Source organism: Vigna umbellata, chromosome 10, assembly GCF_029865625.1.
Source record: "Vigna umbellata cultivar VRB3 chromosome 10, Vumbellata_1.0, whole genome shotgun sequence".
NCBI lineage: Eukaryota > Viridiplantae > Streptophyta > Magnoliopsida > Fabales > Fabaceae > Vigna > Vigna umbellata.
Window position 1 is genome coordinate 4,539,620 of NC_142174.1, and position 27,384 is coordinate 4,567,003.

The window sequence follows — 27,384 nt, forward strand, 5'->3', positions numbered from 1 at the left end:
ACATCCACACCCGTTACCATTACATTAGAGAATGCATCAGCAACAAGGATGTGCAAATGGAATATGTGAAGGCACATGATCAGGTAGCAGATATCTTCACCAAACCGCTGAAGAAAGAAGTCTTCATGAAGTTGAGAAGTTTGCTTGGAGTACAAAATCAAGTTTAAGAGGGGGTGTTGGAATATAAATTGATTTTGTATGTTGGGCCTAAAAGATAAAAGCCCAATATTAGTAAAAGCCCAAATAACATTCTAGAAAATCCTATCTAGAAGGATTCTAGAATGTTCCACAAAAATATCTAGAGATGCTTATCCATAAGATGTCTCTAGATAAGTTTAGAATTATAGGAATGTTTTAGAAAGTTCCAGAGAATAAATTATAACCCTTAGATGAATGTTGTGGTGGCAAGATCCTAACCATTGGTTAAGGAGGTGCCATTAGTATAAATAGGAGATGATTGTATCATTTCAATACAAGCCAAAAAAAGTTTAGAAGCACTCAATACAAGTCTTTCATCTTCTCTCAAAATCTTCCAACCTCTCCCAATCTTAAACACTTCCTTCTAGCCTTTAAAGTTTTCTCCCAACAACTATATCAACTGTTTTTCCATTTTTAACTGGTACAGGATAAACACCCTGCAATCACAACATAATGAACAATATTGAAGCATAAACAAACACAAAGTTGATGTTTTCCATGAGTTTTGACATACTATACCAGCAAACTAGAATTCAAAGTCAACATATAAAATTACAATGATCCTTTTTCTAAATATACATTTTAGAGATATATGTAATGTGAAAAGAGAAAGCAATTCTTCTGGTTTTAAAACTTAAAAAACGGGTATGTGGATAATATATTATAAAAAGAGACACGATGTAATGGTTTTAGAAAAAAAAATAGTAAAGATAATACGTAATTTTAAGAGTACATAATTTAATTATTATAAAATATTATAATTATTAGTGTATTATTTTGTTTATATAGTTGAAAGTGGGTGTTAGTTTAATCCTTAAATCGGTTAAGTAAAAAAGCTTTGTAACGGTCTTGACGCGCCTTCGTGACTGAAAAAAGAAAGGTTCTGTATTAATCTTCACGCGCATTCTCTTCTTCTAACAGTTGATGGTCTCATCCATTCCTACAAAAGAAAGGAGTGATGCTGAACTAGTGGACAAAATTGTTAAGAGTCTTCTTAATTTACCAGTCTTGTCTGCTACTAAATTTCCTGTTGGACTACATTCCCGCGCGGAAGATGTGATTCGAATTATCAAAAGCAAATCCAAAGAAGTTTGTATATTAGGGATATGCGGAAAAGAAGGATCTGGTAAAAGCACTCTTGCCAAAGCCATTTACAATCAAATTCATGGCACATTCACAGAGAAAAGTTTCATTGAAGGACAAGTTGGCGGAACAAGAGAGTATCTTCGTTTACGAAAACAACTTTTTTTAGAGATCCTAAAAACAAAAATGGAGATACCTAGCGTTGATATTGGAAGAACTATGATTAGGGAAAGACTTTCTGGAAAAAGGATGCTCATTGTACTTGACAATGCTACTTACTTAATATTCTTAGACCTGTTGCCGTAAAAGTTTCGATGAAGGAACTGTCATAATCCTTACAACAAGATATGAAAGCCTGATGAAAGATAAAGTTAATTGTTTCTATCGGGTAGAGCTAATGAACGCAGAGGAGTCCCTTGAGCTTATTAGTTGGCACGCATTCAGAGAAGCAAAACCAAAAGAAGAATACAAAGACCTTGCAAGAAGAGTAGTTAGTATAGTGGAGGATTACCTCTAGTTCTTGAAGTCATTGGAAGTACTTTGTTTGAAAGGACGGAAGAAGAATGGCATAGTGTACTGTTTCAATTAATGAAAATTTCCTCTGACTATGTTGAACAGAAACTGAAAATAGGCTTCGACGGTTTATTCAATCAAATCGAAAAAGATTTATTCCTTGATATATGCTGTTTCTTTGTTGGTAAGGACAAAGCGTTGTAGAAATCTAGAAACATACTTCCTTATTTAAAAGTTGAAAATATATGGATACACATACAAGAATTTCTCACTACAACACTTCCTCACTGACAACCTCACACTACACACAATTTTATTTTCTCTCTACTGCACTTCCGTGCATTCACTCTACTACAACACACCCCTCTCTATCTTTCTTATTCTCTGTTCTCTCATACCTTCACACCTTCTCATTTTATAAGATAGCAAAACATAAAAGTCCAAAAAAAGAGAAAAACATAGTGGCAGAATGGTGGGCACAAGGATACACGGGTAGTGGAAATGATGGGGTTAGTGGAGAAACCATTTACTGAATGGAAGACCCATGAAGCTCAACTTTCCAATTCTTAATCTTTCTTTTTTTATGATGCAAAACGTGGGCTGCTCATTGTGGGTCCATTTCAGTTTACCCAACAAAATTCCCCCGTAAACTTAAATGACCTTCTATCCTTTATCACGTTTCTGCTTCATGTATCCTACACAAAACTTGTTGCTTTTATCAATAGTCGGGTCCTCCTGATTCTTTAGGATCATCTTCTTAGTAATCAAGTTCATCTCAACATCTTCATTTTCATGTTTACCTTTCTTCAAAATCTTCTCTTTACCTGTGACAATCATGTGGCTTGAATTCCCAATCTTTAATTGCAATACGTCTTTTTTTTTAATTTCTTCCGGTTCCTTCAGCATCTCATCATTCTCATGAAAAATATCATCTCCAAGACAGTCAAACTCATCATCCTTCTTTATAGCTTCCTGATTCAACATCTTCAATTGGTTCAACGACACCTGCAATTCTGACATCGAATTTTCTGCTGCAAAACGTGCTTGACGCTCTCGATCCAGTTCTGCAAGAACCTCTTGAAATTTTTCGACGGAAACATAATCCGAGCTTCTCTCCTGCTCTGATGGGCTTTTCGGACTCTCCACCTCATCATCCGAGCTCTCAAATAACTCAACTGAGTTCTCCAAAACACCTTCTGTATGCTTCTCCGAGCTATACAAATTGACCAAATACCTTTCTGGGCTGTCTGGTCTCCATGACTCTTCATAATCTAGATGCAACTCTGCATCCGATCTCCAACTCCTCAATGCAACGTCCGGGCTCCTCCTCGGTAGCGCTGCGTCATCACTCCTTGTCATCAACAGAATTCCAATCTCTTCTCCAGCTTCTTCAGTTAGGAGATTGGTCTCCTCCTTTTTCTTCTCAACCCGACAATATCTTTCTATGTGACCGGATTTACCACAATTGAAGCACTTGATCGTTTTGCACTCATTTGCATAGTGACCGTGCTTGCCACACCTAAAACACTCTACTCCATAATTTAATCGACCTCCTCGATCATTTCCTTGTCCTCGGTCATGCCAATTTTGCTGACCGGTTTGCTCTTCACTATCATCCTCAACATTACCTCTGTCATATCTTCCTCGTCCTCTGGATCCACGACCTCGACTCTGAGTATTCCGAGTTCTATTCGATTCAAATTGTATCTGGAGTGCTTGATCGGAAGGGTGCGTCTTCTTCTTCTTCTTTCTCAGTTCATGGGCCTTTAATGACCCAGCCAACTCATCCACTGTGAGAGTTGTTAAATCTTTTGTTTCTTCGATGGTGACCACGATACTCTCAAAATCATCGGTTAGAGATCTCAATATTTTTTCTGCAACTCGGTTTGGCGGCATTTCTTCTCCGTTCATTCCGAGTTGATTGGCCACCTTTTGCACTCGAGTTATAAACTGAGTAACTCCTTCATTTTCTTCCATCTCCAGATGTTCAAACTCTCTTCTAAGAGCTTGTACTCGGACCTGCCTCACACGAGTATCTCCTTTGTATGCAACCTCCAGAATTTCCCAAGCTTCCTTTGCTGTCATTGCGTTCACTATTTTTTCGAATCCCGATTCGTCCACCGCATTGAATAGGAAATACAACGCCGATCCATCTTTCATACGTGATTTCTTCAACGCAGCGATTTGTGCTACTGTCAAGTTTTCGCTTTCCCCAGGTTCTTCGTACCCAATTTTCACCATATCCCAAACGTCTTGGGATCTTAGCAACACCTTCATTTGTACACACCAATTATCATAATTGGCATTTTCCGACAATTGTGGTACAGTCATTCCATTAACAACTTTTGCCATCTCTTTTTTTTTTTTTTTTTTTTTCAAGACACTCAAATTCACTCACGATGTTTATCACTCGGTACTCAGAGAAAGTAGCTCTGATACCATTTTGTAGAAATCTAGAAACATACTTCCTTATTTAAAAGTTGAAAATATATGGATACACATACAAGAATTTCTCACTACAACACTTCCTCACTGACAACCTCACACTACACACAATTTTATTTTCTCTCTACTGCACTTCCGTGCATTCACTCTACTACAACACACCCCTCTCTATCTTTCTTATTCTCTGTTCTCTCATACCTTCACACCTTCTCATTTTATAAGATAGCAAAACATAAAAGTCCAAAAAAAGAGAAAAACATAGTGGCAGAATGGTGGGCACAAGGATACACGGGTAGTGGAAATGATGGGGTTAGTGGAGAAACCATTTACTGAATGGAAGACCCATGAAGCTCAACTTTCCAATTCTTAATCTTTCTTTTTTTATGATGCAAAACGTGGGCTGCTCATGGTGGGTCCATTTCAGTTTACCCAACAAGCGTATGCTACGAAGATCCTAAATGGCTGTGCGGTAGATACTGATATTGGAATAAGACTTCTCATGGAGCGTAACCTCATAAAAGTTAACAAGAACAACAAATTGGGAATGCATCATTTGCTACAAAAAGTGGGAATAACAATTATTCTTGACAATACAATAAAAGAACATGGGAAGAACACGCGACTGTGGTTTGATAAGTATGAAAGATTTGTAAGAACATTCTTTACATGTGGTTTGAAACTTCTTTTGGAAGTGTTTGCTTTCTCCTCCTTTGCATTACATTTATTCTTCTTTGCTCTTTTCATCACAGGGGACAAAAGCCTATAAGTGGTTTCTTCCGCAAGGGAATGTAGAAGTGTCTGTTTCTGAATACCTTGAATACATGTTGTTGGATAACTATGAAAGATATGTAAGAACATTCTTTACATGTGGTTTGAAACTTCTTTTGAAAGTGTTTGCTTTCTCCTCCTTTCATTCCATTTATTTTTCTTTGCTCTTTTCATCACAGGGGACAAAAGCCAATAAGTGGTTTCTTCCGGAACTGAATAAAATAGAAATGTCTGCAAATTCTGAATACCTTTCACAGGAACTGAGATGGATCATTGAGCATGGGTTTCCGTCACAATACCTTCCTAGCGAATTTTTTGTGCATGATACAATAGCGATTGATTTATGATAACTTTTTGGCAAGTATACCAAATTGTTCCAAGTAATATAGAGGAAATTCAAAGTATCGTCTCCCAAGGACTTGTGCAACACATGACAATTTTTTCTTTTATAACTCAATTAGACATCAAAATGCACAAAACACAAGAAACTATTTTTAGTATTTTATCGGTGTGCAAAGAATTTATATTTAAAAGAAACCTCGTTGGAATTGGGTTTCATGAATCCTATGAATATAAAACTCTGTTAAATATTTCATTACTTCATTCAAACATTCACATCAAGGCATACTAGTCCTAATCCCTTAGTCAATTTAATATACAATTTGCATTAAGTCCGATATTAAGAATATCAAGTTATTGAGTCTATCCCTAGATCCCAAATCACTTAAGTGCTCTATCTACGTTTATGTTCAAAGTTATTTTTCAGTAATCAAAGACATTCAAATAACATTATATTTTCATACAATGATACTAAATTCAAGAAAGAGCATATGAACGAACAACGATAAATTGAGCAGGAAAATTTCATACAATGATACCAAGTCTTGAACAACTCATTCTCAAAGATTGTCCTGGATTGCGCAAAGTAAACCGATCTATCGGAAGTCTCCGCTATCTTTTACTGCTAAATTTGAAGGACTGTACAAATCTAAGCAATCTCCCCACAGGAATATATGAGTTGAAATCTTTAAGAACTCTCATTCTCTCTGGTTGTTCAAAGATTGACTTAATGCAAAATGATATAGTGCAGATGGAATCCCATGATAACTCTAATTGCTGAAAACACAGCTGTGAAAGAAGTGCCTTTTTCAATTGTAAGCTCAAAAAGCATTGGATATATATCCCTACATGGACTTGAGAGATTGCCACATAATATTTTCTTTTCCATCATTCGGTCCTGGATGTCGCCAACAATGAATGCCGTATCTTATATTCATTCGTTGTGCATGGAAATCAATAATTGTTGGGATGATATTGCGCCATTGCTTAGCAGCCTTTCAATTCTTCGAAGTGTTTTGGTACAATGTGACACCGAGTTTCAACTATCTAAGCAAGTAAAAAATATTTTGGTCGAACATTTTGCAAATATTACAGAATCAGGAATTTCAAACCAGCACTTCAGTTCTTCTTTTATTGGTGTTGGAGCATACCATGAATTCTTCAAAGCAGCCAACGATAACATAGTTGAGGTTCTTCTCTAGCTTTTACTTCGTTTATCATCTTCACCCTAATTTTAGCCATTCATTGATAAACCTATTGAAGCATCTAATAGAAACTACAATTCTAAACTTTTAGCACCATACTCTCTTCTATAGCCACACAACCTCGTTCAAAACTATCTAGAGTTTATTATTCCACTAAGTGATTATGCTTATACTAAGAACTACGAAATTGATTTCCACTTACTTGGTTTAGTAGCTTCATGATTATTTTATTCCCAATGGTTGTAGAAATATAAATTGAAAGAGATGAAAACAAAAATGCATTCTAAATCCCTAACGACATGATGGTGGTGATATATATACAAAACAAAATTATTAACTAGATCTGTGTAAATTAATTCCCACTGGTAAGTTTTACTCATATATTTCATTTTGTAATTTTCAGTAACAAATAAGGATTGCAAAAGACAATTTCAATGGCCAAATCAGATAAATGACTAAGCTTTTTATGTCATGGTACAGGTTTTGGCAAAGTCTTCTGATGTGTCTCCCGTAGCTAACAATGATCCTTATTGGTTGGCTCACGGGTGAGGGTCATTCTGTTTCTTTCACTATACCTCAGGATCGTGACATGAAGGGAATGACTTTGTTTGTGTATTCTTTATTTATCGAACCCTTATAAAATCACGGCAAATGAATGTCTTAAAAGTGTCTTAATTGTTAATTACACAAAGTGTACATTCCAAATACACAACCATGGCACAGTAATTTCCTTTAAAGATGAAGATTGGCATGGCATAATGTCAAATTTAAAATGTGGAGATAAGGTCGAGATTTTTGTGAGTATCGATCCTGGATTCGTGGTCAAGAACACAAACTGTCTATTTGATCTATGGTGAATCAAAAAACATGGAAAAAGAGTCTCTGCGCCAAAGAAACATTCTCTCGTTAGATTCATAAAGAAAATTATAAGGTGACTTATGCAAAGTAATTTATCTTGTTTGATAACATTGTGATCACTTTAGTTATGGAATTAATCCTAGTGTCCTTCATTACTATTTATCTTTTCCCATATTTTCTATTTTCCTTTACGGTATAGCTTATGCTTAAGAAGTTCGTGTTTATTTTACCCGTTTCTCATTACTGATTGTGATTCCTCGGCTTTACCTGAGTGTTTTTCTTGCTGTTACTTTTGTCCTTTCTTTTTCCTTTAAGCAAATAATGTTTCTTAAAGAAATTCTTTTAATTTCATTATGAAATAAAAGCATCTATTGATCGATATTTTCTTGTGTGTTTTGCTTTGCTAACTGATAGGTAATCTCTGTTTTCGATTAAATAAGAAATGTTAGTTTGACACGCTTAGGTAAATTTACATTCAAATGACGTCAAGCGGCATTTGTGAGTTGAAAAGGTAATACGAGAATGTTACAAAAAAGAGATTTCATTCTAAGTGAAATGTGAGAGCGCATGATCAAAACCATCACATACACTTAGCTTCACAACATGCACAACTACCACCAGCAACAACTTGGCCTTTCTATCACATATCTATAGCTCTAGCTCCATCCTTCCACCATGGATCTCCATCTTCAACTTGAACGGATATCTAGCTCCAACTCAGTTCTTTCACCAGAATTTTCAACTCCAACTCAACCCTTTATTAGGAATCAAGTACGAGTTTAAGTCACACATTTGATAGAAATAAAAAAAAATAGAATATTATATAAAGATGAAAGACTCGATAACTCATTATTTTAAGATATTATTTTAAGATTTTAAATAGAGAGTGATGTAAATTTCCTATTCGACTGAGCTTTAATATTATTGGTATTTGTGTCTACATACTCAATTATTTAGTTATCTTGTCTGCACTGTTCAATTGTTTACATCTATTTTATTTCTTTTATGCATAATTTAAATATATAAACTTTTTTCAGTTTACATTTTAAAGTTTCATTACAGCTGTCGCTAGTAACTTTTCAATTTTTAGTTGTTAACTAGATTTCTTTTTAATTATAGTCATGATCTAACGAAGTATTTTAATTTTGTTAAAATATTTAAACTTAATTATTATAAATTTATATTCACTTGATATTTCAGAAATATAATCTCTTAGAAACGTACAATTTTTGCAGACAACATAACATGCTTATTAACATTTTAGACTTTATTACCGATTGTAAAATTGACATATGTTATGGTAATTTAAAATGTTTTGTTTACATAAAAGGTTCATTTAATATATGGATTAAAAATGAGAATTGTCACAAAAACTAAGATATATTCGCATACTTTCTTGGTTGGTTATAGCTAGTGTAAAAACTAAGATGTTTTTATTAAAATATTCGCATATTTTGATTAATTTTTGTGTACTTTATAATTCTATATATTATATTTATTTCTTACTATAAAAAAAAAATTTTAAGAAATTAAGAAATTATAAATATAAGTAGATAATTATAAATAAAGGAGGTATCAAACTCTCCAAAAATAATCATTAATAGAAGAGGTTCAAATCTTTCACAGAAAAATCTCTAAAATATAAATATGATATTAGAAGTCACAATAAACCTTAAAACCTCCACAAATAGTTTATGATGACTCTAATTTTGGAAGGTTAAAAATACCCCGCAAATTAAATAAAAAAGACTTCCATAGAATATCAATTTTTTTTATAATGATTTTCAAAATTTTATATAGATGTGAATTTTAATTATTGAATAAATTTAAGACTATACATGATGATAAATAATTTAAAATTACTATATAAATAAAAAATTTAATTATCAAGTAAAACCAACATTCAACATGAAAATTAAGAACTTTTTAAATTCTTATGTACACGTAAATTTTATCAGGAAAGTCAAAAAACTAAAAATGAAAACCAAATTTATAACGTTTAATAGGAATGGAATTATTTGTTATCATTATATTACACGAATAAAAAAATTAATTACCAAAATAATTCAAAACATAACATAATAAATCCAAGAATCAATAATTTTAAAAGTTATTATATTAAAATCAACAAAATTTGATAGTGCCATATAATAAATATATTTGAAGAATTATTAGAAAGAGATTATAATATATGTGATATTAGTCTAATTAACCTAAAACATTATATACCAGTTTTAACCTAAACTTAAGATAATGAGTATTTCTATATTTGTTAAATTTGTTCTTAAACTTTGACCCACTTGAATTATTCTAAACAATAATTTTTATATAAATTATAAAAATAAAATGAAATCATTTTCTTTCGAATCCACTTATTTCCACACTTCTAAAATCTATCCTTTAATCCAAACACAGGTGAAAAACAAAATTTTAACAAATTACGACTTTCACAACCGAGACGTACTTTCTGCTATACCACATCACTCAGAATGCATACTTATTAGAAATAAAAAAGATGTTGTAAATATCATGCTAAGTATTAGTTTGGTTTTCACATAAATTGTTCATAGTTAAATGATTTGTCTTCAATGGTGGTCAGCATATGCTAAATACAGAACACCAACACCAAAATGATATCAAAAGGTGCAAAAGGAAACAAAGAGAATACCCTTCTATCTTCTTTTCTTTTATGTATTTCTCTCGTTTTCTTCGTTATATTTTGTCTTCTTCATCTTAACACCCTTATTACTTAAGTTTCTCTCCTCTTTCCCTTTTCTGTGTTTATCTTTCCTTTCTCCTCTATCACTTTATGCTTTTTCTATCTTTTTTTTTCTGCCCCCCTCCTTTTCTTTTTGTTTTTTTATCTTTTCCATTGTCCCTCTATGCCTTTGATATTTTATATCACTTTTCAATCTTTTATAATCCTATCTCCTTTTTTTATTCACTTTTTAATATTTTCTCTGTTTTTCTTTTCAAAAGTTAACACTAATTTACTTAGTTGATATTTTCATTAGCTTTAATGGATTACCTCTTATCTATTTTTTAGCTGAATTATCAGTGTAGTGACTAGAATCATGAAAAGCTATCTCTTAGGCTGATATTTCTAAATCAATTTGAATTAAATTGCATTTACATAATAAAATTCAGCAATTAGCATTCTCAGTAATATTGTTTTCTTTTATCAGATTTGCATCTATTCTATTACACATTGCATTTGTTCCTTATAATCTACAAGAATAATATAAAGAAAGATTCACAGTGCTTTTTTCGTAGATGCTAAAGATGGAGAACGATCAGTGAATCATCTAAAAGTATTCTCGCTTAATTCGGAGTGTAGGATAAATTATGAGCTGAAGAAAATGGCAACCATTAGCCTATTAAAGGGTCATTTATATACTTAGTTAACCCTAAACCAAATCATGGTTAAATTAATCTTTAGGTTTCATAATAATCTATGTTATTATGAAAAAATGGATCAAAACATGATTCACCAGGTTTTCATACATTGATTTGTAACCCTAATATAAAATTAATGAATATAGAAGAAACTAGTTTCTAACCCTAATGTTAGATTAATGAATGTGTTATAACATTGGCGGGTTAACCTTGTAACTGTCTCTTTATCTGAGGGGTTCATTGGGTTTTGATAAATATATACGGGTTTTCATTTTGGTGAACCTCACTATCAGCTTAAACGAACCCACAGTACACTACCACCAGAGGAAGGACATCAAAACCATCAATTCCAACACTGGGATATACCACATGCGATAAACCACCTTGAATGCAGAAAATGAACACACGAGATACACACAAGGAAATGAGCACATGAGATACACTTTCATAAATAAACTTCCCACATTACCCTTTATGCTAGAAAAAAAAATTAACTCCGTTTAAAATGTTTTCCAAGCATTATTTAGTATGTAATAGGGGTTGCAAAATAACTAGTGCTGTCAAAATAGATTGTAATCCGCGAGCCAACATGGCTCACAACGGGTTTGAGCCAGTTGAGTTTAAAAATAATGTAATTTTTTTATGCGGACTAGTTTTGAATTCAACTCACTTAGAATCCGGTTCACCATGTTGAATCCGTGGTGAGCCGGGTTGGCTTACTAATCCACCTAATTTAATTTAATTATTTATTATTTTGTGTTTCAATATTATTAGTTAACGTTTTTTATTATGTTCTAGATGGTGATAAAGAAGATGTTTCAAGAGAAAAAAATATTATAGATTTATCTATTCAAAACTCTAATATTATAAATGGAAAAATGATACAAAAATTATCAATATTAAAAACTTATTTGTTCGCCTTTTGTACATGTTTTTAGATTACGATTGCATTGTATGCTATTTTTTTTTAATTATAGATGAAGTTTAACATAATTTTAGTGTGACTTTTATTTAAATTTCAATTAAAAAATTATAACTTTTTTATTTTAAAAAGAACTTATAATTAAATGAGTCAGTGAGCTAACCCGTTTAACTCATCAATCCGTAGTGGATCAGTTGGATTCAAAACTTTTCAGTTCGCTAATAAGTGAGCCGGGTTGAGTTGTGAGCCACCCATAATGGACCAGGCTGGATCAGACGGGATTACCCGACAGCTTTAAAAATAACAAAGTACCCACTTATCATTTTACTATTAGTTATTAGCTGACTTCAACAGCAACAGCTTCTTTTTTACTATCCTCTATAAGTAAATGTATCAAAGAAGAGAATTACCATCACTGAAGAGTCTCCATAATTTGCTCACAAAGAAATGAAGCCTTTTTCTATGATGTTTTCGTTTATATATGTTCCCCTGCTTTTCTACTTTACATGCAACTCCAAACACAATGTTTTTGCTTCAGAAAGTGAGATCGATCATATGGCCCTTATCAAAATCAAAGAATCAATATTGAGTGACCCAAATGGGATCTTGTTTTCTTGGAATACTTCTACTCACTTCTGTAATTGGTATGGAATCACATGCAATCCCACACTTCGAAGGGTTACTGAGCTGAATTTGCAAGGGCACAGGTTGAAAGGGTATATTTCTCCTCACATAGGTAATCTCTCTTACATGAGAACATTTGAACTTGGGAACAACAGTTTCTATGGCAATATCCCACTAGAAGTGGGGAGATTGTCCCAATTGCAGAAATTCAGAGTTGAAAATAACACATTGGTCGGAGAAATTCCTTTGAATTTGACGCATTGTACTCAGCTCAAAAGTTTATATTTGTATGGAAACAATCTGAAAGGAAAAATACCTACTCAAATCGGATTGCTCCGGAACATTCAGTTTTTGAACTTTGGTCAAAACCAGTTAACAGGAGAAATTCCATCTTCCATTGGGAATCTTTCTTCAATAACATATCTATCACTTGGTTTTAACAATTTAGAGGGAGATATTCCACAAGAAATATGCTATCTCAAGAGCTTGATGATTGTAGCTTTAGGTATTAACAAACTGAGTGGATCATTTCCCTCCTGTCTTTATAATATGTCATCTCTTACTGCAATCGGAGTTGAAGAAAATCAATTTCGCAACTCTCTTCCACCCAACATGTTCCACACCCTCCAGAATCTCCATGTACTTTTTCTTGCTAACAACCAATTTTCAGGTCCAATCCCACCTTCCATTGAAAATGCATCCAGCCTTTCATTCCTTGATCTCTCTAGAAACCATTTTGTGGGAAGAATTCCAAGTCTTGGAAAACTACACGATCTTTATTACCTAAGTTTGGCTCAAAACAATTTAGGTTTCAATTCAACTAATGATTTGGAGTTTTTAAAATCATTGGTAAATTGTACTAAGTTGGAAATGTTAGCTCTATCTTACAATAGTTTTGGAGGTCAATTGTCAAATTCTTTGGGAAATTTGTCGATCCGACTAAGTCAACTATATCTCGGATACAATGAGATATCTGGAGAAATCCCTGAGGCAATAGGAAATTTAATTGGCTTAACTCTCTTGACAATGTACGATAACCAGATTGATGGGATTATCCCAACAACTTTTGGAAAGTTTAAAATGCTTCGAGTGTTAGGATTACAGGGAAACAAGTTGTCAGGAAATATAGAACCCTTCATTGGAAACTTGAGTCAATTGTTTTATTTGAATCTTCGAGCAAATCGATTTGAAGGGAGTATTCCTCCAAGTATGGGAAATTGTCAACTGCTAGATCTTTCAGAGAACAATCTCACAGGCACCATACCACTAGAGCTTTTCAATCTTACCTCTCTATTCATATTGGATTTGTCAAGTAACTCATTGAGTGGTAGTATACCAGATGAAGTGGGAAATATACGCAATATTAACTTTCTAGATATGTCAAACAATCATATATCCGGTCACATTCCTCTTGGTGTTGGAAAATGCGTAATGTTAGAGTACCTCTATTTGCAAGGGAATTCTTTACAAGGAATCATACCATCTTCTTTGGCATCACTTAAAAGCATTATATTTTTGGACCTGTCACAAAACCATTTCTCTGGATCAATTCCAAATTTCCTGCAAAACCTTTCTTTCTTACAGTATTTGAATGTATCTTTTAACATATTGGAAGGTGAGGTACCCACTGAAGGTGTCTTTCGAAATGTAAGTGCATTGGTGGTGAGTGGAAACAGTAAGCTTTGTGGAGGTATTTCTGAATTGCATCTGCCACCGTGCCCTCTTAAAATTAAGAAACGTGCAAAACACCGCAAGTTCAGATTGATAGTAATGATATTAAGTGTAGTTGTTTTCCTCATTGTACTATTATCTGCCTTAACTATCTATTGTTCGAGGAAAAAGGGAAAGAAACCTGTCCTCAATTCATCAACAATTCACCAATTGGCTAAAGTTTCCTACCAAAGCTTGTACAATGGAACTGATGGGTTCTCAGAGACAAACTTGATAGGGAGTGGGAATTTCAGTTCTGTCTACAAAGGAACTCTTGAGCTCGAAGACAGAGTTGTTGCCGTAAAGGTTCTAAACCTGCAAAGAAAAGGAGCTCACAAGAGCTTCGTGGCAGAATGTAATGCACTAAAAAATATCAAGCATCGAAATCTTGTTCAGATTTTGACATGTTGTTCCAGCACAGATTATAAAGGTCAAGAATTCAAAGCTTTGATCTTTGAGTACATGAGAAATGGAAGCCTGGAGCAATGGTTGCATCCTACCACAACAAGTGTTGAGCATCCAAGAACATTGAGCCTTAAACAAAAATTAAGTATCATGATTGACGTAGCTTCTGCATTACAATATCTTCATCATGAATGTGAGCAGTCGATCATTCATTGTGATTTAAAGCCAAGCAATGTCCTTCTTGATGATGACATGATTGCTCATGTAAGTGATTTTGGCATAGCAAGACTTCTCTCAACAATCCAAGGTATTACCTCCAAAGAATCAAGTACACTTGCAATAAAGGGGACTGTTGGCTATGCTCCGCCAGGTATTTTCTTCTGTTTTTGAATCGTTAAGTTACTTTGAATAATCACAATTTTGTGCTGTGAATTTGTTATTTCGTAGTATTGTGTAACGATAGCTTTGTATAATGTTAGAGTATGGAGTGGGTGCTGAAGTGTCAACTTCTGGAGACATGTACAGCTTTGGAATTCTTTTGCTGGAAATGCTTACTGGGAGAAGACCTACTGATGAAATGTTTGAAGATGGTCAAAATATTTGTAACTTTGTTGCAAATTCATTTCCCAGTAAACTTTTTCAAATTTTGGATCCGCTACTTATTCCGATTGAGGAAAATCATTGCAATCTTAATCCAAATGTTGAGAAGTGCTTAGTTTCACTTTTTAGGATTGGACTTGCCTGTGCCGTGGAATCACCAAAAGAAAGAATGGATGGGGTGGATGTCAGCAGGGAGCTTCATCGAATTCAAAATGCCTTTTTTGGTTAGTTTTTTTTTTTTTTAGAATGCTTTAGTAATTATTGCACAATTACATCAAGTTTTCCTTTTTAAAATTGCCTTATGTATTTGGATTTTTATTAAAAATCAATGTGTTCTGACCAAAAATTGAACTTCTTAGGTCCAGGCTCTGTGTTGAGAAATGATCCTTCAATCTTCTTCTTGAGTCAAGGTGTTGATAATATTGAAGATTGAGCACATTATCCAATGAATATCACTTGCTAATGATGTTTTAGTACCGATGTCACTTGGGAAATGTGGGTTTAAATCAAGTGAGTTTCCTTGTTATAGTAGGTTTATTATATATACGTTTATGTAGTCTTAAATGTTAGGTTGTTATAGGTTACTTTTTTATTATATAATGGATATCAAGTTGTTTTGGTAGCTAATTATTATTGTCCTGATTGATAATCGATAAATATCTATAGTAACTAAGTTCATTACCGGATACTGAAAATCATTAAAAAACACAGGAACTACAATAGTTTATATATTAAGAATAATTTTAGAAAAACTTGTAAAAGAACCATCTTCAAAACTAAATTTGGTTTATGTATAGGTATAAAATATTAACCGAGCGGTTACAAACAACCAACCAGATATTCAGATAATCTGTTTATATCTTATTCTGTTTATATTTTATTGGGCTTATATCAGCTTATGATCCATGAGGTAAATTATAAATATAAAGCCAGGGCCAAAGGCCAGGTACGTTCCACTTACGCATTACTCACTCTACGCTACTCTCAAATACTCAATAGTGAAAATCATTCACTAAACATTCAACCAAGAGCCGAGGCTCCTCAAAATCACACGCCTAACTTGAGCGTCGGAGTACCTTTTGCAGGTACATCCTCCCACGTCAAGAAGGAGACCGATCGGTTTGCGCCAACACCGATCGGCCAATAGCAGGAGTTTGGAAGCGAGCGAGCGGCCCAGACACGTCAACAGGTTAGTCTCTCGGTCCCAAAACTCCCCACAGAAACAGTTTAGAAGTTAATTAAGTGTAGAAAAAATATGAACACCTACAATGTTTGTCACGGTTACCTTTAATGTTTAAAGTGAAAATAATGTATTTTTCTTTAATAATTATAGTTTGAAACCTCTGCCTACGCATGGGCAGCTGATGTTGGTTTGTGTGTTTATTAAAAGAGATTTAGAGATTGAGGACAAAATTAATTAATATTTTAAAGTTTATAATTAAGTTTTGAATAGAATCAACCTTAAAAATAATTGACCCATTTAAAAGTTAATGTGTATAAAAATATAAATTGTAGACTTTGTAAAAATAAAAAACATAAACATGTCCAAAAATACAATATACTCTTTAAATGTATAAAGGATATGAAAAAATATGTAGAGTTGATTTGTTAAGAATATAAATTAGTATATGAATAGACTTATTTAATGTGAGTTGTTAAACTCATTTAGTCAATAGATTGACAAACTCGTTCAATATGTGTTGTTAGACTCATGTAATCAATATATGGACACATTCATCTAATGTGTATTGTTAGACTCGTCTATTTATATGGACAAACTTGTGTAATGTATATTGCAAGACTTGTCAAATCATATAATTGGTAAAATTGTTTAATGTGTATTAATAAATTCATTTTAGATGTGTATGAATAAACTCGTCTAATGTATATTATTAGATTGATGCAATTAGTGTATGGAAAAACTCATTTCATGTGTGTTACAAGACTCTTCTCATTAGTATACTAGTCTAATGTGTATTCATAGACTCATCTAATCAATGTATGGAATGACTCATCTAATTTTTTTTGCTATACTCATCTAATTTTTTTGGTTATACTCATCTAACTTTTTTTGCTAGACTCATCTAATTAGTATATGGGCATACTCTTTTAATGTGTATTGCTTGACCTGTGTAATGTTTTTTGTTATACTTATTTAATCAATGTATGAACAAACTCATCTATTGCAAGATTCATCTAAGCAATAAATGAACAAACTTGTCTAATGTTTATTAATAGACTCGTCTAATTTGTGTGTTAAAGCACATACTAATGCATATAGTGCTAGAGTTGTCTAATAAATATATGAATGACTCGTCTAATGTGTATTGATATTCTTTTTTAATCAATACATCAACAATCTCGTCCAATGTGTATATTGTTATATAATATATTTTGTTATATTTATCTAGTGTTTGTTGTTAGACTCATATAATCAATGTAAGTCTAATATATATTTATAGATTTAAGTAATGACAATATAAATACATTAGTGGTATATTTTAAAATAATTAGTTTATTAGTTTTTACTTTTTGTTTCAAAACTTTATTTTCAAGTTGAAAATAGTAAAAAGTGAATTTGTAGAATATAAAACGAAATTTATAATATTAATAAATGTTTTATATAGTAAAAACTATGTATGAGATTATTCTTCTTTGTGTTGAATATACACATAAGGTATTGTATTTACAATAGAAGAAATATGGACTAAGGCTAAAATACAAATAAAGAATAGTAAACTAACTAAAGATAAAAGTTAAAGATAAGATATCCACTAGTACAGTAAAGAGAAACAGTAGCGGTTATTTTCAACTATCTGCAGTAGTTCCACAACCGAAGTATATACCGACGAGGCAAAAAATCTATCACTTTTTGCCTCGGTTATGAACCCGAGGCAATAAGGGATGTTCCTTTTTTATTATTTTTGGGTTTTATGCCTCGGTTTGGAGTTGAACCGAGGCACTAGAAGTTTTTTTTTTCATCAACCTTTCGTCAGAGGTCTCACAAGTTTCTATCAAGTTTCTGTCACATTGGCTTGCATGCATCTAACTTTTTCAACTTCAGGTTCGTCTAGTTTATTAGTAACCATTAGGCTCATGGCTTTGTATTGCAATGAAGGATTTGGCAACCAAAAATAAGCACTTCCATCATGTAGTGAATCAGCACTCCATATCAAAGAGTATTTAATTGGTTTTTTAAGAGCCAGAGATTCTGCTTCAAGTTCAGAAGATGTTTCACGAGCCACAAGATTTGTGACCCTGTAACACTAAACCTAATATTGTCTCCAAACATTGTTTGCACCCTTCGTTTGTGAGATCTCTAGAACATTGCACCAAGCCATATCTTTTCTCTGTGGAACTCAAATTGAAGACATCCATATAAAACAACTGGTTAGTTTCCTTTGTTGGTTTTCTAATCAAGCCTCTCACAAAACCAGCACCTGATATCATATCATTCACAAACATTTGATAACACAACAATTGATGTCAATAATTCAACTTCTTCAAGATCTCTAGCACACATAAAAGACAAACAACCATCAAGAAGAAAAAGCAGTAGAAAAATAGAAAATAAGAGTGTCCCTGCCACCCCAACCGTCGCAGGCCCATCGCCCCTCCACCTCCTTCCCCCACCACCTCGACGAAGCCTTCACCGGCTTATGTCCCTCATGCCTCTACGAACGCCTCACCCTACTCGACCTGAACAACAACAACAAAACCCGCCACTGCCCGCAAACCTCCATCCACCACCGTCGCTGCCCTTAAAGCCCTCTTCCGCCCACCCGCCTTCACGGAGCTACGCCGGACAAAGTCCTTTTCCGCCTCCAAAATCGAACCTTTCTCTACCTCCTTCGAACCCCATCGCAAATCCTGCGACGTTCGCGTCCGCAACACTCTCTCTGACGTTCGCATCCGCAGCCCACGCGAACCAGATCTGCCATCCTTTGGCGACAAAGAACAGATCTTCATGGATATGAGTTTTCGATTGGGATTCTTAGTGGTTGATGGATGGATATGAGTCGTGGGCATTGACAGAGAATGGAGGAATAGGAATAGGGAGAGCATGGGAATGAAGAGAGCCCTCTCTTCAGTGAGAGTGAATGATGGAAAAAATACTAGTATGTGCAGTGAATTCGGAATCAAAGGGGAAATGTGGTTGGGGTCGTTTCTGGTTTTGTGATTTTCTTCTTGCAGGTTTAAGTGGATAAACAAAGATGCCTGTGAAGTGATGGCAGGGAGGTATGACTGATCTCAGGTGTTGGAGATGAAAATGAAGAAGAAAGGGATGAAGATGATAGGTGCTGGTCGTGGGTGTCAATATGGCTTGTGGCAGTGGGTGAATATGGATGATGGGTGTTGGAGGTTTGAAGGGATGAGGATTGATGTTCCCCCTGAGGTAATGGAGGATGGTCAGTGAAAAAGAAAAAATGGTTGGGGTGGTTACGGATGAGAGGAGCAAACGGGAGCGTGTGTCAGTATGCGTGGTGCTCCCTCCTCTACTCTGTAGTCTTGCATAAAACCGTTTTCTGCCCCTTCCCCCTCCAACACACGTACACGTTGTACTCCTCGACAAAACATTTATTTATTTATTCACTAAAGACAAAATGGAACGTTCCAAACCTTTTCCTTTTCATTTTTTTTAAAACTATGTTAATTCAATTTAACCATATTAATTATATTAGAACAAAACTAAAAATAAAAAGTAAAAACAAAGTTTAAAAATGGAAATTATGAAAGGAAAAGTAAAATAAAATAAAAATAAAAATAAAAATAGAATACTAAAAGGAAAATAAGAATAAAATAAAAGAAAAGAAATGAAAATGACAATGTAAATAAAAACAAGTAAATAATAGAATATAAGACAATAGAATACGATAAAGCCAAAGATCAATTCGGACGAAATTTGGTATTGACAAGTAGTATATTTAAATTTTAATAAAAATAAATTAGTTATTTTTACCCAGTCCTATATATCATATATGTGAAATTCTAGTTTTGATGGGTAAATATAATACTTGCCATATTCTAATAGGTTCTCCCCTAAAATATTAACTCGGAGTCTTCTATACTAGATGTCTTTTTGCCACAATAAATACATCAAATAGAGTAGTTCAAACAAAGGATAGAAGTATTCTATTTAAAATGCTTTCTTGTCCTTATATGTTTTTTAGATATCATTTGCATCTTCATTCTCAAATAATTTCCCAAATTCCATAAAACATTTTCTCTGGTCATATAAGTCAAAATTAGAACCTTAAATAAAAATAAATAAATAGAAGAAAAAATAAGAAATATATAAAAGTGGAATGAAAAGTGTATTGTCTAGGGCTTAGATGGCCTTGAAATTGAATAAACTGAAGAGATAATAATAAAATTAATTGCGTTATAACAATATTAGACTGATAACCACAAAATCAAATCTTAATAAGTTATTACGACATATAGATCATATTAACCTAAATTAGATCCATTAAGATAAAAAAATCCATCAACAATTTATAGATTAACATTTCTCAAATATAAAATTAATTAATTGCACATTTATTATTTTCACCAGCACAACGCGTAGTGTGGAATTTTCTTCTTGTAGGGACACTCATTAGGACATTTCAGCAAAGAGTAATGCTTGAAAGAATATTTATATGACCATCTCGACATGTCTAAAAACAACATTTTCAGAAGTACAGGGACGAAAACATAAGAATAGAAGTTGAGGATAAAGTTAGGAGAAAAACATTTAACCGCAACAAGAATAAGAATAGAGGTGAAAAAAATAACTGCTGTGTATAAGATGCATCTCAGATGTAGAATAAAGCTTTCACCTCACGCTATGGTCTTATCGTAAGTAATTTTTACGGTTAAAGTTGTTATATATAAATAAGTGAATTAGAAATTAATTAAATTGTTGAACGTTTTATAACTTCTCACGTCTTTTATGAATTTAAAAATGGGAAAATCTAGAAAATAATTAAGATGGGAAAAGAAAATTTAAAGTCAAGATAATAACCAATACTACACGTTAAAGTCAACAGAATGACCGATACAACACGCTAAAGGTCCATTGATGACCAACCCGTAGAGAATGACCTAGTACAAAAGTCCAACAAAAATGTGACCAACACTCTTTCAAGTTATTAAACCACAACCAATCAGTTATATAAGTTGACTTAACACGCTAAAGGTCTCATTTGCCCATAATTTTCTGGTCTTTTGTTATTCGTTATGTTGTGCAACTCATTAATATTTTACCTTCCAAAGTTTTGGCATATTTTTCTCCATCTCAGTTGTTACACAATGTTAAACCTGACATTACTTACTTACGAGTTTTTGGCTCACTTTGCTATGCTTCAACTCTTCAAACTCATAGAACAAAATTTCAACCTTGTGCAAAAAAATGTGTTTTACTGGGTTTTAAAACAGGAGTGAAAGGCTACCTTTTGTTAGATTTCAACTCTAGGAAAATTTTTCTATCAAGGAATGTAGTATTTTATGAAAATATATTTCCTTTTCTTATTAGTGACAAGCACTCACCTATTGATACACAAAATTCCTTGGATTTTTTCACCAAAATTATTTCACTTCCATCACCTCTTTTCTCAGAAGTTATTGATCAACCCTCTTTACCACTTACATCTCGTCCTTCTATTGTTTCCGACCCTGTTATTTTCTTTTCTCAGCCTGTTTCTATTGAACTTGTCACTGCTACTCCACAAAGGAAATCAATCAGGCCAAAACATACACCATCTTATCTGCAAGACTATCATTGCAACATGTTATCTACTTCTTCCGTCGCTCAGTCATCCACAGGTACCTTATATCCTATCTCTTCATATCTATCATATGATGCATTATCATCTCTTCATAAATCATATGTCCTTAATCTTTCCCAAGTTAGTGAACCTAAAACCTATAACCAAGCCATCAAACATGATTGTTGGAGAAATGCCATGGATCAAGAAATTGCAGCTTTAGAAAATACCAAAACTTGGGTTTTGACTGATCTACCTAATGGAAACCAACCTACCAGATGTAAATGGGTATATACAAAATAAAGAGGCATGCTGATGGGAGTATTGAACGATACAAGGCAAGGTTAGTAGCCAATGGCTACACATAACAACAAGGTTTAGATTACTTTGAGACTTTTTCACTTGTTTTCAAACTCACAACAGTAAGATTGGTTCTGGCTTTAGCAGCTTCCAAACATTGGTATGTACATCAACTAGATGTAACTAATGCCTCTTTACATACAATCAAAATCAGATTATTCACTTTTTGTCAAAAGTGATTATGCTCATATTACCATCTTACTTGTTTATGTAGATGATATAGTTTTGGCAGGTGATGACATCCAGGAAATTCAAACTGTGAAGGCGCTATTGAATACAAAGTTCAAGATTAAAGACTTAGGCCAACTCAAGTATTTTCTGGGCTTAGAAATTGCAAGATCTCAACAGGGCATTAGTTTGCCACAAAGGAAGTATGCTCTAGAGTTACTAGAAGATGCAGAATTGTTGGGGTGTCAACCTATTTCTACTCCCATACAGTCAGGCATAAAATTTTCCAAGACAGAAGGGAAACCCTATTCATATGTGTAGGCCTATAGAAGACTTCTTGGCAGGTTACTATATCTAACCAACACAAGACCAAATTTATATTTCGCTGTTAGTACTCTCAGTCAATTTCTTTCCAATCCTTTGGAAGATCACTATACAACAACAATAAGAATCCTGTGATATATGAAGAATAATCCAGGACAAGGATTATTCTTTCCCTCCAACACAGAACATGCTCTCAAGGCTTTTAGTGATTCTGATTGGGCTGCTTGCCCTGACACTAGAAGGTTTGTGACTGGTTTTAATGTGTTCTATGGTGCATGATTAATGAGCTGGAAATCCAAAAAGCAAGGTACTATATCTAGATCATCAACCGAAGCAGAATATAGAGCTTTAGCTTCCACAACATGTGAAATTCAATGGCTTCTGTATTTGCTCCATGATTTGAAACAGCTTCTACCACAACCAATTCCTCTGTTTTGTGACAATCAATCTGCTATACAAATTGCACAGAATCCAGCCATGCATGAAAGGACAAAGCATATTGAAATTGATTGTCATCTCATAAGAGCTAAAGTTCAAGCTGGTGTAATTAAGCTCCTGTCCATTTCTACTTCAACACAACTTGCAGACATTCATACTAAAGCTTTGCATCCAGCACAATTTCAATCTTTGTTGTCCAAGCTGAGCATTAAGGATATATATGTTGCAGCTTGAGGGGATATTGGATTTAATTTATTTTCCGTTCACATCTGTGCATTTATATTCATATATTTATATTCTACTTTTATATTTATATTCCGTTTATATATTGTTTCAAACAATTATATATATGTAAATTGTACTCTCTCCTGATTTTGGAATAAGAAATACAATTTATATCCTTTCTTTTCTCGTAACAGAATAGACACTAATACTGGAATAAGAGTTTTGACAGAGCATAGCCTCTTAAAAGTTAAGAAGAACAACAAATTTGGAATGCATCCTTTGGTACAAGAAATGGGAATAAGAATTATTCGTGAAATTTCAAGAATGAAACCCCAAATGAACAGTCAGTTGTTGTTTGATAACGATGCAGAATATGGATTGATAGAGAACACAGTAAGAACATTCTTTATATGTGCTTTGAAACTTCTTTTGAAAGTGTTTGTTTAGTCCTGTGCAATACATTTGTTTTTCTTTGCTCTTTTCATCACAGGGGACAAAAGCCATGAAGTGGTTGCCTCAGAAACTGGATCAAGTAGAAATAGCTGTAAATTCTGAATACCTTCTACAGAAGCTGAGATGGATCAGTTTGCATGGGTTTCCTTTGGAATACTTTCGTAGCAAATTTCTTTTGAATGATGCAATAGCGATTGATTTAAAACACAGTCTTCTTCGAATCGTCTGGAAAGCACCCCAGGTTTTTTTACGAGCCATTTTTTATTAAAACACAAAGCTTAATTAAAGTAAATTACTAATTAGTCGTATTTAATTATATTTCGTCTCCAATGTTTGTCCAAAAATCTTTCTTGGTGTAGGTTTTGAAGTCTCTAAAAGTGCTTAACCTCAGTCACTCCAAGTATTTAACAACAACCCCTGACTTTACCGGACTACCAAGTCTTGAACAACTCATTCTGAAATGTTGTCCAAGATTGCACAAAATAGACCAATCTATTGGATGTTGCTGCAATCTTTTACTGCTAAATTTGAAGAATTGTACAAGTCTAAGCAATCTCCCGAAAGAGATATATGAGTTGAAATCTTTAAAAACTCTCGTTCTGTCTGGTTGTTCAAAGATTGACCTAATGGAAAACGATATAGTGCAGATGGAATCCTTGATAACTCTAATTGCTGAAAAAACAACTGTGAAACAAGTGTCTTTTTCAATTGTAAGCTCAAAACACATTGGATATATAAACCTACATCGATTTGAGGGATTGTCACGTAATTTTTTTCCTTCTATCATTCGGTCTTGGATGTGGCCAACAATGAATCTCATATTTTATATTCATTCGTTTTGCATGAATATGGAGGATAATAGTTGGGATGATATTGCGCCATTTCTTAGCACCCTTAGAAGTCTTCGAAGTGTTTTAGTGCAATGTGACACAGTTTCAACTATGTGTTCAAGTAAAAAATATTCTGACTGAATATTTTGTAAATACTACAGAACCATCAGGAATTTCTAAGCATCACTTCAGGCTTTCTTTAATTGATGTCGGAAGATACCATGAATTCCTCAATACTGACAACTATAAGATATATAAGGTTCTTCTCTTGCTTTTCCTTTTGTTCTTTGCCTTATCATTTTATCTATTAATTAAGATAACATAAAAGAATCCTATTGAAGTGTCTGACTGAAACTATACAATAATAAATTTTACCACCATTCGCTTCTATTGCCACACAAACCTCATCTAAAAGTTTTTTATTTTAATAATCAATTGAGAAATGATTAAGTTTTTTATCTTACGGAACAGGAGTCTTGTGATGTTCTCTCCCAGCTAACAATGATCCTTATTGGTTATGCCATATGGGTGAGGGACATTCTGTTTCTTTCGCTGTGCGTCAAGATAGTGACATTAAGGGAATGACTTTGTGTGTTGTTTATTTATCAACCCCTAAAATCATTGAACCTGAATTTGTTACTGTCTTAATTGTTAATTACACAAAGTGTACATTCCAGATCACAACCATGGTACAGTAATTTCCTTTAATGAAGAAGATTGGCATGGCATAATACCAAATTTAGGATGTGGAAACAAGGTGGAAATTTTTGTAAGTTTTGGTGATGGATTGGTGGTCAAGAATACATTAGTCTATTTTGTCTATGGTGAATCAGAAGACTTGGAAAGAGAGCCTGCGCCAAAGAAAAATTCTCCCATTAGATTTATAGAGAAACTTGTAATGTGACTCTTTTATTTCTTTAGTTATGGAATAAATACTGGTGTCCTTGTTTGTCTTCTTTCTGTAGTATTCACCTGCTTTTAAGGTGGGTTATGATGTCAGAAACAACTATTTTAATTTCAAAATAAAAAATATTTACCTTGTTTCGGTGATTTCTCTCCCTACATAACAATTTATAGTTCTCTAATTATAGCAAACACAATTCCCAACAAAATTATTTTTCAACATCCACGTCATTTTGGGAAAGGTATAAACAATATGGAAATACATAAACAAGTTAACAATAAGAGATCCTAAAATTCAAAATCAATTTATAAGCTATAACAAATAAAATTAAAGAAAAACTCAATCTATCATAAACACAACTAAAAGAAAAATATACAAGTTATTTAGAAAACAAAATCAAGTCCACCTGCATGGGAAAATCTTTTATAACTTCGTAGTTCTTCGATGATGATCTCAAGTGGAGAAAAATTTTAGAATATATTACGTACTTCGAATTAGATAAAGAAAATTTCCACTTTATTTTATAATAAATAATGAAACAAAAATTTAAATATAATAAAAGAACTGATGAAATGTATCAGAACCTATTAAATGCATCCAAGCCACTTGTTAGGCTCATTAAATGCAACCCACGACCCTTGCTCAGGTGCATTAAAAATACACTCAAACTCTGATGCACAAATTGCCAAGTGTCAAAATGGAACATTCGGAAGTCAGTAAGTGGAGTGCAGGTGTCAGCAGAAGAGCGCACGACCGTTTGGACGTGGGGCAAACAAAAATGATTTCTGAAAAACCTGCCACACTCTTCTGCATGCACCGTCTTCCTTCCAAACTCTGAATATCCATTTTCTCCTCCTTCTCTCTAGAAAACTCTCCCTTCTCTCTACTGAAACTCACCCTTTCTCTTCTCCGTTCATCATTCAGAGACCGTAGACGTATTCCCGGCGTCGTAAGCTTCGATTTGGACCGAACAGATCCAGATTCTGAAACTGGTAAGTTTCTCGACCTTAGTCGTTCGTTTCTGGGTTACATGCAAAACCCAGTTTTGGTTGCATGCAGGGGTACAATCTAAATTATTCTTTATTTTTATGGTTAGACTTAGTCGGAGGAATTAAGAAAAACGTTGAGGGTAGAAAGTTGTAGTGGGACGAAACAAAATCATACTCTTAGGACGTTCACCACTGATCCAGGTAAGGGAAGCTTATTCAATTTAATTCGCATGTTTTATTTGTGCTGAATGGACGTGCTGTGTGTCGCATAAAGCATGATCTGTGTTAGTTGATTTTTGATATTTGATCACAAGTATGAACTGAAGTATGATGATTATGAGATGTACTATGATATGAGTAATTTGAAATTATGAAATGTATATGCTGAAAATGAGTAAATGTAAATGAATCTTTAAATATGAACTTCCCTATGATAACGTATGTGCGTCATTGAACGGTCCTTGATCGTTCGGTGTTGTTAGTAAACTTCTCTGAAAGTGAATTCTTTCATTCGGAAAGAATTCTAGTTGAGGACGAACGTCCTCTTGTATTAGTGCTACGTTTGAGCGTTCGGCCGAACGTAGATGCCCTGAGTATTATGTGAGGAGTTGAGAAGCTTATAAACATACCTTTGGACTCTTAGTCATTTCAAAATCCTATCTTCACCATCTCGTATTACCTTTACTTCTATTTCTATTATGAGTACAAATCCGCGATGGGTTTCGACCCAAAGCGTTCGTTATGAGTGGCGCTCGGTCTTATACCGAACGCTCATTCTTGCCTTTAATTACCAAATGGGTGGAAATAGCGTTCGTCCAAATTTCAGTAAATTCGTGTATCGCGTTCGGTCATTGATTGGCAGTCGGTTTCAAAAATTG

The 27,384-nt window shown here is 33.7% G+C and overlaps 2 protein-coding genes and 1 pseudogene across 3 annotated transcripts; 2 read left to right on the forward strand and 1 right to left on the reverse strand.

The window, feature by feature from the left end:
* The first annotated feature begins 318 nt into the window (after nucleotides 1-318).
* On the forward strand, nucleotides 319-25,517 carry LOC148191710 (TMV resistance protein N-like; annotated as a pseudogene).
* LOC124844900 (uncharacterized) lies at nucleotides 2,002-4,802 on the reverse strand. The gene has a single exon (XM_047321919.2). The coding sequence runs from the start codon at nucleotides 4,144-4,146 to the stop codon at nucleotides 2,458-2,460; it is 1,689 nt and encodes a 562-aa protein (XP_047177875.1). The 5' UTR covers nucleotides 4,147-4,802; the 3' UTR covers nucleotides 2,002-2,457.
* LOC124846539 (uncharacterized) lies at nucleotides 12,160-16,938 on the forward strand. Of its 2 annotated transcripts, XM_088100356.1 has the most exons (4): nucleotides 12,160-14,836; nucleotides 14,946-15,095; nucleotides 15,196-15,290; nucleotides 15,426-16,938. In XM_088100356.1, exons 1-4 carry the CDS (start codon nucleotides 12,175-12,177, stop codon nucleotides 15,441-15,443), a joined length of 2,925 nt encoding a protein of 974 aa, XP_087956482.1. In that variant the 5' UTR covers nucleotides 12,160-12,174; the 3' UTR covers nucleotides 15,444-16,938. The 2 variants fall into 2 exon arrangements, with proteins under 2 accessions (XP_087956482.1, XP_087956481.1); XM_088100355.1 differs by having other exon boundaries at nucleotides 14,946-15,290.
* Nucleotides 25,518-27,384: the final 1,867 nt, after the last annotated feature.